Source organism: Meles meles, chromosome 6, assembly GCF_922984935.1.
Source record: "Meles meles chromosome 6, mMelMel3.1 paternal haplotype, whole genome shotgun sequence".
NCBI classification, from domain to species: domain Eukaryota; kingdom Metazoa; phylum Chordata; class Mammalia; order Carnivora; family Mustelidae; genus Meles; species Meles meles.
Window position 1 is genome coordinate 63,880,001 of NC_060071.1, and position 12,884 is coordinate 63,892,884.

The window sequence follows — 12,884 nt, forward strand, 5'->3', positions numbered from 1 at the left end:
TGGAAGACAAGGGCTGTGTCTGGTTCACTGTTCACATCTTCTGTGTCCCACCCATGCTCAGCACATGGAAGTACTCAGGCTGAGTCTCTGTCCTCCCCTTTTTGGACCAGAACTGTACACGAGATTATTCCTTTCTTCATGACCAGTGAGTGCTATTGAGACCTGTATCACCACTCAGCCAAAGTCCAGCCCAACAAGAACTAAACTTCCCAGTAAGACCACAGAGCACCTTCTGCCATACCTTTTTTTTTTTTTTTTTTTTTTTAAAAAAACCTGTCTCCCTTCTCTGGTGAAACAGAGTTTAGTCTGAAAGTGTTCCGTGTTGGACCACAGTTTGTGGAGCTTCTGACGAGGCTATAAAGAAGGCAGTTCAAAAGAGAACATGCTACGTCTTCCAAGATGATTTATAGGAAGCAAACGGAATTAAGGGTTGTGTGTGTGAACAGGACACTCTGGGGAAAGGAAACGAGGGGCTAGGTCAGTACTGGTGTGAGGTGAGAGATAAAACCAGCCAGAGAGAGAATCCCCTACACCACCTCTCCCACAATCCCTGAAGTCTTCTTGGATGTAAAACACTTAGAAGTAAAGAGAAACCAAAATTTCCTGTGGGGAACCACCCCTTCCCCCCCCACCCCAAGATGAAACACATGATTTGGGCCTAAATGATTAGAGCCCTGAATCTGCTAGTTCCAGGAAGGGGGCGGGTCGGTGGGGGATAGTGGGAAGTAGGCAGATGAGAGTGACTTCTGAGTCTGAACTTGAACCTGGAAGGACAAAGTCCTGTAGCTGTCACTCAATGGAGAATGACAATAAACTAACATAAAGAAGAGCAGAGGTGAGAAACAGAAAGGGTCCCAGTTCTGGTGCCACCACATGAGTCCTGGGTTAAGTGTCATCTGAAGTCTTTTATATATGAGTCAATAAACTCCCCCTCCCTTTTTTAGATTTTATTTATTTGACAGAGAGAGAGAGAGAGAGCGTGAGTGAGTGCGCACAAGCAGGGGGAATGGCAGTTAGAAGGAGAGGCAGAGGAAGAAGCAACTCCTCACAGAGTATGGAGCCTGATGAGGGACTCCATCCCAGAACCCCGGGGATCATGACCTGAGCCAAAAGCAGATGCTTAACCAACTGAGCCACCCAGGTGCCCCTAAACTCCCTTTTCTGAGGAAGTCAGTTTGAGTTGGATTCCCATTCCATTGCAATCAAGAATCCTGATGATGTAGAAGAAAGAAGAGCTTACATAGTATGAGAAAATGGTGGAAGGACACTCAGGTGGCTTAGTCGGTAAAGCCTGCAACTCGGGGTTTTACGTTTGAGCCCCATGTTGGGTGTAGAGATTACTTAAAAATAAAAACTTAAAAAAAAATGGTGAAGAAACCTGAAAACCAAGAGGCAAGGGATAGTGAACACCTACTTCCAGCTCTCCTCTCTGGGAACTGCCACCTCTCCCCACCCCCAAGTTCTCAGGAGGAGGACTCCCTCCTAACTGGGTTTTGTTCAAAAGACCCTGCTCCCCTGGCCACAACTGAGCCCACCATATTTTCTTCCTCAGGAAACTGGAACTGGGACTAAGAGTGCAGTGCCAATGGAGGCTGGTATCCCGAAGATGAAAACACGCCAGACCTTGGGACGCGAGGCATAGCTGTATTTTCTGCCTGTGGACTGTGCAGTAGAGAAAGGCAATACATCACATTATAGATGAGAAATCTGAAAGTCAGAGAGACTATATGGCTTTGCCGAAGGCTGCACACTTGGTACGATTTTCACAGAACTAGAGTCTAGCTTTTCTGAATTCAAAAGTTAGGCAGGAAACAGCGGGGTCGGGGTGCCCCAAGAACTTTAGACCTGTAAGCAACTAGAGCCAGACAGCAAGGGGTGATCACAGCCTGGCCAACCACCCAAGAAGAGTCAAGCCAATCGAAAGGACGCAAAGATATCTTTCTGTGCTCAAAATATCAAAGAAATCCTGGTGCTTAAAGTGTCCCTCGCTCTGCTCAGAGACTTGCTTTACAGCACTTCCCGAGAATTTACACCGCCTCAACCTGAGCAGTCGGAGCAGCCACGGACTCCCCGGAAACTGCAACTCCCGTTATGCCTCACGACTGCACGGACTAAACCCGGGATAAACTACAAGCCCCAGAATTCTTTGGGAGAGAACTACGCGAGGACGAAGGGCGGAGGGGCGTATTCACGTCGGCCGCGCGGGACCGTTAAATTTGAAACTTGGAGGGTTTGAGGTTGCTGGTTTGCCAAGGAGTCGGGTGCAAACTTTTGTCCCTCTGGTCGCTTTGTTACCTCTAAGGGCAGGTTGCGGAAGGAATTCCAGGCGGTCTGCGACCCTGAAGAAAGGCCTGCGGCAGGAAGAGGGCTTGAACCGGGAATGCAGGATGGCGGCGATGAAGAAGGAAGGGGGTGCTCTGAGGTAGGTACCGGAGAAAGGCTGCCGGGAACTGTGCCTGCGAGACCCGAGAATGTAGCAGGTGACAGAGGCTCCGCTCAGTGCAGTCCAGAGGAACATGGTCGGGAGAAGAGTGGGCCTGGCTGGAGCCTCCTTCCTGTTGGAGTCGGGGGCGCAAGTGTTGGAGGTGAAGACAGGGTTAGTTATCATCGACCTCACTGGGGTAAGGGCACTGGAGAACCCAGCTGCATCCAGCTTCAAAGCAAAGGAGACTGTGCGGTCCCAATGTACAAAGAACTTGGAATTTGTAGTGTGGTCTGTGTATCTCCGCTCAGCCATTTGCTAGCTCTTTGATCTGTGGAAAATGCTGGTGGGTGGGGGACGGCCCTAACTGGGTGATGGGCATTAAGGAGAGCACTTGAGGTAATGAGCACTGGGTGTTATATGCAACTGATGAATCCCTGAATTCTATCTCTGAAACTAGTATTACTGTGTATGTTAATTGAATCTAGATAAAAAAAGGATAGCAGAGATATAATAAATTGCTACTTAAATATTAAAATCATACTGTAATCTTATAAATAAAATCACCACACTGTTATCTTTCCAAAAAAAATATGGAAAATGCTGATGAATTCAAAGTATGTGTAAGGTAACTACCTCCAAATCAGTGCCAAATGGTAGGTGCTTCCATGTCAATGGCATAATTAAAAATATAAAAAGCCCTTCTCTGCATGCTTGCTGCTTTTCCTTATATAAATACATATCAGTTCTTCTAGGTTGGAATTCTGTATGCATTTTTAAAAAAGATTTTATTTATTTATTTGAGAGAGAGAGAGATAGAGCATGAGCAGGGGGAGGGGCAGAGGGACAAACAGACTCCTCGCTGAGTGGGGCACCCTAGGTGGGGCTCCACCCTAGCACCCTGAGATCATGACCTGAGCCAAGTCAGATGCTTAAACTACTGAGCTACTCAGGTGCCCCGAAGTATGCATTTTCATTATGGGGTACACCATACTTAGATAAATGCGATATGGAGAACGCTTTAGATTATGCAACAAATATTGATTGATTACCTACTAAGCACTAAATATGGCAAAAAAACAAAAGACACGAAAATCCCTACCCTTGTGAAATTTAAGTTCTGGGGTGGGGTGAGGGTGGGTGCAGCAGACAATAAATGAGATCAATAAACTTAAGTTAGATGGTCAGTACGAAAAGAACTAAAACAGTGGGGATTAGGGGTATTGATGCAATTTTAGATATTTTTGAACAGGGGGCCTCACAGAGAAGGTGTCTTTTGTGTCAAGACTTGAAGGAAACTGCCCTGAGTTGGACTCCCTGCTCACCATGGAGTCTGCTTCTCCCTCTCCCTCTGCTGGTCCCCCTGCTTCTTCTCTCTCTCTCTCAAATAAATAAAATCTTAAAAAAAAAAAAAAAAGACTTGAAGGAAACTCAAGAGTCAGTCAAGCACATATCTGGGGGAAGTACAGAGATTTGAAGGGTGAGGGTTGGGGGAGGGAGCTGCATCTGGCAAGTAGTTGGAGTCAAGTGAACCAGAAGAGCAAAAGGAAGTGAAGGATGAGGTAGAGGTGAGGATGCAAAGATTGGAAGGACTTGGCTTTTACTCTGGTTCAAAAGTCAGTGGAAGGTTTTGAGCAGAGGAAAGATAGGATCTGATATTAGTTTCAATAGGATCACTAGCTGCAGTGTTGAAAAGACTAAGGCAGAAGAGGATGAAAGCTGTTATGAGGTTACTGAAATAATCCAGGCAAGGGAAGATGGTAGCTTGAGCCAGACTAGAAGCAATGGAGATGATAGAAGGTTGATTTCTGAATCTGTTTTGAAGGTAGAGCCAGCAGGATTTTCCAGGTAACTGGAAGTGGGGGATAAGGAGAGGGGTGTCAAGGTTGGCACTGAGATTTTTGGCTTGAGCAACTGGAAAAATGAAATTGCCATTTATTTGAGATGAAGGAACTCTGGGAGGAGCAGGTCTGGAAGGAGACAAGAGAAGCAAGGAGGGAGGGGAGCAGTCCCAGCTCAATTTGGGACATTAGGTGAGGTAGTTTAATTGGTATTTCAAGATTAAGAAAAGAAATTCAGATGAACTCAGCAAACATTTATTCAGTGCTTCCTAGAGACAGAATCTATATTAGACCATGAGGCTGTAAAAATAAATGACAAGGCCCTTACATTTATAAGATTCACACAATATAGTTAAAAAGACGTGAGTAGTTACAACCTAAATTATTAATCACTTATCGTGAACCTTCTTGAGAGTTTTCAGCTCTCATCTAAACTAAGGTCACATGTAACTTTCACTTTATTTTGAAGATTAGTGCCTATCTATTTCTCTGTTTTAAACCCAGAGATGATGTCTCTCAGCCAGAAGTAAGCTTTTGTCTGATAGTGGCAGAGCTCTGAAGTTCAGAGCACATACCCCATATGGCGATTGCCTCCAAAAAACTTGTGGGAATTTCCCCATCCACAGGCTGGGGGCAGTTGTAACCAGTAAATTGTATTTTTGTCTGCTTGTGCTCTGGGCTACCTGTATATACATATAAACTTCAGTTTTCTGTCATCAATTGAAACATGACATGTTGGTCTGACAAACTGCTAATTTTTTTTTAATGATTTTATTTATTTATATATTTATTTGAGCCTAAGAGAGAGAGAAAGCACACACAAGCAAAGGGAGGAGCAGAGGGAGAGGGATAAGCAGACTCCATATTGAGCACAGAGCCCAACGTGGGGCTCAATCCCACGACTCTGAGCTGAAATCAAGAGTCAGATGCTTAACCGACTGAGCCACCCAGGTGCCCCTGTTTGCTAATTTAAACTAAATGAGATGATGCATTTAGTGGTAAGCATAGAACTGCTTTTTATCTACTTTGCCAAATTTGTAATTTTTCTCCTTCTTTTCTTCCTTAAACTTTATTCTTATAACTGTCCTCAGTACCGTAGTTACATTCTCTCTTCTGTTAGGCAATACTACAGCCATAAACTTGGAAACCAGGTTACAGAAAGGCTCAGACACTTAGGAGTATAAGAACACTACTAATGTGCCAGCCCACCATATTCAGCCCAAAGATCATGAATAATCACTTATTTGAAAACATTTGTAATAATTTATATATACATGTAAGTATGAAACTTACTTTCATTTCTCTTCACAGTGAAGCCATGTCCTTGGAGGGAGATGAGTGGGAACTGAGTAAAGAAAATGTCCAACCATTACGGCAGGGGCGGATCATGTCCACACTTCAGGGAGCATTGGCACAGCAAGAATCTGCCTCTAACACTACTCTTCAGCAACAGAAACGGTGTGTAGAATGGTGGGGGGTGAACCTGTCATCATTCATCTCCAACTGTGGTTGGTAATGTAGATGTGGATCCATGCAGACTGGCATTAAGAAGTACTTTTCAAAATTTGATAGTGTGAGAATCTGTTCCCCACCTGCTTTTTCATCACACAACAGCTACTTAAAGATCTCCTCGAGTATGATTAAGAACAAGAGCTATAGGATTTCATTTAATTATGGATCAGTTAAACTCTTGTATCAATAGAAATAGATCTTATACAGAACAGTGAGAAACAAAGGAAAGTAAGTATCATATTAAACAATATTTATCAAAAGTGTTATTCATGCTGGATCCCTAAATAGAATTAACTCTTGAATAGTAATCAGTTAAAAGAAATTGCTTCCTTGGATTCTGAGTACTGAGGGAGAGTGAAATCTTCTATCTTTTTTTTTTTTTTTTTTAAGATTTTATTTATTTAGACAGACAGAGATCACAAGTAGGCAGAGAGGCAGGCAGAGAGAGAGGGGGAAGCAGGTTCCTGCCGAGCAGAGAGCCCGATGTGGGGCTCAATCCCAGGACCCTGGGATCATGACCTGAGCTGAAGGCAGAGGCTTTAACCCACTGAGCCACCCAGGCGCCTCTGAAATCTTCTATCTTGTATATGCATTCAATTTTTAACTTTCCAGGAAAGCATTTTTGAGAGTATGGCAAAAAGAAATAGTGATCTCCAAAGAAAATATAAACCTGAGAGAAATTAAATTTATACTAGACAGTTTCTCATGAATGATTTAATGAAGTCTGAAAAAAGAAAAGCTGAAAAATACTACACTTGGCCCTTGAACAACACAGGGATTAGTGGCCCTACCCCCATACAGTAGAACATCCACATGTAACTTTTGACTCCCCAAAAACTTAACTATTAAAAGCCTACTGTTGACTGGAAACCTTACCAATAACAAATAGTTAACACATATTTTGTATGTTATATGTATCATAGACTGTATTCTTACAATAAAGTCAGCTAGAGAAAAGAAAATCATAAAGAGAAAATATACTTATGGTACTGTACACTATTTTCTTGAAAAAAAAATCCATGTATAAGTAGACCCGTATGGTTCAAACCCATGTTGTTCAGGGGTCAACTGTACAAAACCTTACTCAAATGGACCTATGGAACTTCCTTTCCTCTGATTAATACAGTTTTGATAAATATACTTTTTTTCAAAAGCGAACTGAAGTATCAGTTTAATCTCTGACAAAATAATTTCACTGTCATAGGCAATTTCAAAACTTTGGGCTATATAGTAATGAATATTCTCATTCATCTTATTGGATATTTAAAAGCATTAAGTTTTATTTCAGAGACAGTGGTGTTCTCTTCTTAACTCCTCTCCTGGTTTCTGTGACACTGTACTAGTGTTTCTACTTCTCTAAACTTCCTTTTTCTTACTGGCTTCCTACTGCATTTTACCTAAGTCATCTGTTCATTGCTCTGTGTCCTTACAAATTCACGTTTTTCAGGCTTGTTGAACTACTATTTACGTCTCTTATTTGCATTCTAAATGTCTTTTTATCTACCTGTAACATATAATCACTAGTGTTATTAAATACTGAATCTCGTCTCTCATAGATGAATTTTCCATTTTGGTTAATGGTGCCAAAACTCACTTGAATGATTTTACTCATTGCCCTCTCATCCTAATTTTATTTAGTCAGTTACTAAGGTCGGGGATTTTTTTTCTTTTTCTTTTTTTTTTTTAAAGATTTTTTATTTATTTATTTGACAGATAGAGATCACAAGTAGGGAGAGAGGCAGGCAGAGAGAGAGAGAGGAGGAAGCAGGCTCCCTGCCAAGTAGAGAGCCCGATGCGGGGCTCGATCCCAGGATTCTGGGATCATGACCCAAGCTAAAGGCAGAGGCTTTAACCCACTGAGCCACCCAGGCGCCCCGGGGGATTTTTTTTTCTTAAAGTATAATTTACATGCTATGAAATGATCAGATTTTTAAGTGTACCATTTAATCAGTTTTAACATGCATTTCAAGACGCAGAACATTTTTATTACCTCCAGAAGTTCTCTCATGCCCATTCCCAATCAGTGTTTTCCTCCGCCCTCATGAAGCGATCAGTGATCAGATATCTATCATCATAGGTTACTTTTGCTTATTCTAGAAGCTTATATAACACTCAGCCTGTTTTATTAGGCCTTTCATGTTGCGTGATCAGTAGATTATTCTTTTTTATTACTGAGCTATATTCACATTTGTCGGTCCATTTATCAGTTGATGGACATTAGATTCTTTACAGTTTTGCGCTTCATAAATAAAGCCGCTATAGACATTCTTGTACAAGGATTTTTGTGGACATTTTCATTTCTCTTAGAACAGAACTGATGAGTCAAAGAATAAATGTGTGTTTAACTTTTTAAGGAACTGGCAATTTTCCAAAGAGATGATAACATTTTACACTTCTGTCAGCAATGTATGAGAGTTTGCTTGCTCCAAATCCACTTCAGTATTTCATGGTGTCAGTCTTTTTTCATTTTAGCCATTTTGGTGGGTATGTAATAGTATCTCATTATGATTTTACTTGTCATTTCCCTGGTGACTAATGATGGTGAGCACTTTTTCACATGGTTATTGGCCTTTTATATAACTTCTTCTGTGGTATATTCAGACATTTTGCCCAATTTTAAAATTGGATTGCAAGAGATCTTATATAGTCTGTTTATAAGACCTTTATCAAATAATGTGTTACAAACATTTTCTTGGTGGTGCTTTTTGATAAGCAGAAGTTTTTCATTTTGATGAAGTTTAATGAATTACTATTTTTTTTTGTTTTTTTTTTTATGGTTAGTGCTTTTTCTGTCTTTAGATCTTTGCAAAGATCCAAAGTTTCAAAGATATTCTCCTGTGTTTTCTTCTGGTAGCTCTATTGTTTAGCTTTTTTTGTTTCATTCTATGATTCATCTTAAATTTATCCTTGTGTATAGTGTAAGACTGGGGTAAATGTTCTTCCCCCACCCCCCATAAGGATTTCTAGTTGTCCTGCCTCCACTTGTTGAAGAGACTATTTTCTTTTCCCCCACTGAATTGCTTTATGAAAATTCTCTTGTGAAAAAAAAATATTTGATTGTGTATGTGTGGTTATTTCTGGCTTCTCTATTCTGTTTCATTGATCTAATTGCTCATCCTTTCGCCAATTACACATTGTCTTGATTAGCTTTATATACTAAATCTTGACTTCAGGCAAAGTGAGTTCTCCAACTCTTGTTTTTTTTGTTTTTTTTTTTGTTTTTTTTTTTTTTTTCAGAATGATTTTGGCTATTTTTGGTCCTTTGCTTTTCCAAACAAATATTAAAATCATCCTGTTAGTTTCTAGAAAAGAGTCGTGTGAGATTTTGTTTGGATTTTATTTCATCTTTAGATACATTTGGAGGACTGCTGATTTTTTTTTTTTAAGATTTTATTTATTTATTTGACAGAGATCACAAGTAGGCAGAGAGGCAGGCAGAGAGAGGGGAAGGGAAGCAGGCTCCCTGCCAAGCAGAGAGCCCGATGCAGGGCTGGATCCCAGGACTCTGAGATCATGACCTGAGCCAAAGGTGGAGGCTTTAACCCACTGAGCCACCCAGGCGCCCTGAGGACTGTTGATTTTTATAGTAGTGTCTTAGATTTTAGTTTTCCACCATTTCTGCAGGTAATGGCCTCATTATCTCATACCTAAATCATATTAACTTCATAATGTTGGTTCCTTTTCTAATTTCTTTTATTCTTAAAATGTTACTTAATTGATCTTTTTAAATCTTTACTTAACATATTCAAGATACTCTCCAATTAAAGAACCAGTAGTGGCTTGAGCAGATGGAATCCAAAGTCTTTTAGTTTAGTTTTATTTCTTTTAAGTAATCTCTCTGCCCAGCGTGGAGCTTGAACTCACAACCCTGAAATAAAGAGATGCATGCTCCACAGACTGAGCCAGCCAGGCACCCCAAGTCTTTAAATTTACATTTAAAACATGCCCTTCTTCTCCAGTAGACATTCTAACGTAGTGTTAGACTACTACTGAACTCCTGAAAATATGTCAGAAGGAAGATCTTTTGCTCCTGGACCATGGTTGTGTGTTTGTATGTGTATCATAGTAAGGTTAATCCCTTACTATGCCTATCTCCATTTATTCCTGACACAGTTAGTATCAGGAGCTAGTGTTAGTAACTCTCCCACTTTTACAACTTTATTCAACATTGATTTCTTGGAAATCTTGGAAAAATCTTTTTTTTTTTTTTTTTTTTTTTTTTTTTCTTCCAAATTTTATGGTTCCTTCAGAGTCCCACCTTCTGTTGCTGCTTCTGTGATACCTCCTTTTGACTTATCAAAGCCTTTATGATCCATTCTTGGCAACTGTGATACACTATCTTGCTTTGTATTGTTAGTTAATTTTCCCTTTGTATACTTTGTCTTTCTTATTATAGATTCCTTTGCATCAGTAATTATTGTATAGTTCTTTGTATCAGATATAACCCTTTATACAGTTTTTATTAATTTTTTATTTTAATTTTACTTTATTAATTTCTATTAATGTAAATTGTTTATTGCCCAGTACCTCCTATCATTTATGGAGTACTTATTATGTCTAAACACTTTATAATAAGAGTAATCAACCTAGTAAATTAGATAGGTACTACAGTAGTCCTGCCTGATCTGTGGTTTCACTTTCCTCAATTTCATTTACCTGCTGTCACCTGTGGTCCAGGAGCAGATGATAGTCCTTCTGACATATCATCAGGACGTCAGTAGTAGTCTAACTCTGTGCTAGAATGTCTACATCATTCACCTCACTTCATCTCATCATGTAGGCATTTTATCATCATCACAAGAAAAAGATGAAAGATGAGTACAGTACAATAAGATAGAGAGAGACCACATTCACATAACTCTTACTATAGTATGTTGTTACAATTTTTCTATTTTGTTACTGTTGTAAATCCCTTGCTATGCCTAATATGTAAATTAAAGTTTATCATAGGTGTGTATGTACAGGAATAAAACATAGTACATATAGGTTTAAGAAATATCCTCAAATTCAGGTATCCATTGGGGATCTTGGAAATTATCTCCCTGCAGATAAAGGGGGGACTTCTTTATTTTTATTCCCAATTTACAGATGAGGAGACTGAAAACCATTTGAACTGGTTGTGTAATGTCACCGTGTTGATTAGTAGAGCTGCTAATTTGAACCTAGGGAGTTTTTTTTCCAGAGCTCTAAACTGCTGTGTAATTCTGTTTTTCTGTATGTTATTTTGGAATTTGTTTATCTAATTTCCCCATGTTTTGTCCTTCCTGTTATATTATCAGGCAAAATCTTGATTATTTCTATTTTCTTCCTGTTTAACAAAACCTCAAGCTCCAGTGCAGTTATTTGGATTGATGCTAAACACTTAAAAAATGATTAAAAATGGAGATGATGCTTCTTTATTTGGCGATTTATTTATTTTGCTAATGCTAACATTTTCCGTTTAAATTTCAGGGCATTTGAATCTGAAATTCGGTTTTACACTGGAAATGACCCTCTGGATGTTTGGGATAGGTGCGTCTTTTTTTTATTTAACAAGGGCACTAGAAACTTAACAGATGAGTCCTTATGGCCATGCCTCTCAAATTAGGGTGTACAGAGCAGTGTGTCAGAGTATAAAGTGATCTCTCTCTCTCTTTTTTTTTTTAAGATTTTATTTATTTATTTGACAGACAGAGATCAGAGTCAGAGAGGCAGTCAGAGAGAAGGAGAAGCAATCTCCCTGCTGAGCAGGGAGCCCAATGCAGGACTCAATCCCAGGACCCCAGGATCATGACCTGAGCTGAAGGCAGATGCCCAATCATCTGAGGCACCCAGGGGCCCCAAAGTGATATCTTTGAGAGAGACAGACAGTGTTTCTTCCTGAGGTGTTCATAACTGAAGAAATTTCAAATTTGTGACGTGCAACTGAGAGCTACACCCTTTTATCCCCATACCCATTATTTCCCGGAGGCACATGTTAGCAAAGTTTAAGGAATATAGGCTTAGGACATGTCATTGAGGGCCTCTAAATAAACATACTTTCAAATTAGATATTTTTGCATAAGCAAGTCAAGAATGGTTCTTGGTGCAAGAATAAAAGTACACATTAAACTTTAAAATTCTTTTTGAGCACCTGGGTTGCCCAAAAAGTGGCTCAGTCAGTTGGGTGTCTGCCTTCAGCTCAGGTCATGATCCCGGAGTCCTAGGATTGAGTCCCATGGCTAGCTCCCTGCCCAGTGGGAAGTCTGCTTCTCCCTCTCCCCCTGCTCTTTCTCTTGCTCACTCTCTCAAATAAAATCTTTAAAAATCAATCATCAATCAATAAAATTTTTCTTTTCCATTCAGGTATATTAACTGGACAGAGCAGAACTATCCTCAGGGGGGGAAAGAGAGTAATATGTCAACATTATTAGAAAGAGCTGTTGAAGCACTACAAGGAGAAAAACGATACTATAACGATCCACGATTTCTTAGTCTCTGGCTCAAATTGGTAAGTCCTTCTCAAGTCTGTTTGAGTTTAAAGTATTACGCCAGGTGATTTTCTCTAGAGCTTTCTGGTACATACCAAAAAAAAAAAAAAAAAGGCAAAACCTGAGCTATTTAGTAGGTACTAAACTAAACAATTAATACATACTCAATATTTGTCAAATTGGCTCTATTTAAAGATGGATTTTAATGGAAGTTGGGTTTTTTTACCCCTTTAAAAGTGATCATAAGGCCTGTATACCTCCTCATGGGAGTGGATTATTTATTTGAAATATAACCGGGCCATGAAACTGTACTGGGAGAGGATCTGTAGGATCCAACACATGGCAGTAGTATGATTGTTAGTAAAAGTTTTTACAGGTGATTCTGGCATCCCATTGTCCCCTTTCTGAGAATCAATACCATGAAAAGATAGTGTTTTTTATGTAGTATATTGCTGCATCTAAAAATATCTGCCTGTCCACTTTATACTGTCTCTTTTGACATGTAGTTCTTTTATTTCTAGAATATGCTTGAGGCTTTTTTTTTTTTTTGCTTGAGGCTTTTTTTAATGAAAATATCTTCAAATAAGATAATGACCAGAATTTCTTAGGTATTAATTTCATTGCCTTTATCCTAAAAGAGATTAGAAAAAGTAAGTGATT

The 12,884-nt window shown here is 39.6% G+C and overlaps 1 protein-coding gene across 1 annotated transcript in view; it reads left to right on the plus strand.

Annotated features, from left to right (window-relative positions):
- Window positions 1–2,217: 2,217 nt before the first annotated feature.
- Window positions 2,218–12,884, plus strand: part of BUB1B (BUB1 mitotic checkpoint serine/threonine kinase B) — a 49,643-nt gene continuing 38,976 nt past the window's right edge. The window contains exons 1-4 of the mRNA XM_046009574.1: window positions 2,218–2,422; window positions 5,575–5,721; window positions 11,227–11,286; window positions 12,100–12,244. Coding sequence (XP_045865530.1) covers window positions 2,388–2,422; window positions 5,575–5,721; window positions 11,227–11,286; window positions 12,100–12,244 — 387 coding nt within the window. The 5' untranslated portion in view covers window positions 2,218–2,387. The remainder of the gene's footprint in view (window positions 2,423–5,574; window positions 5,722–11,226; window positions 11,287–12,099; window positions 12,245–12,884) is intronic.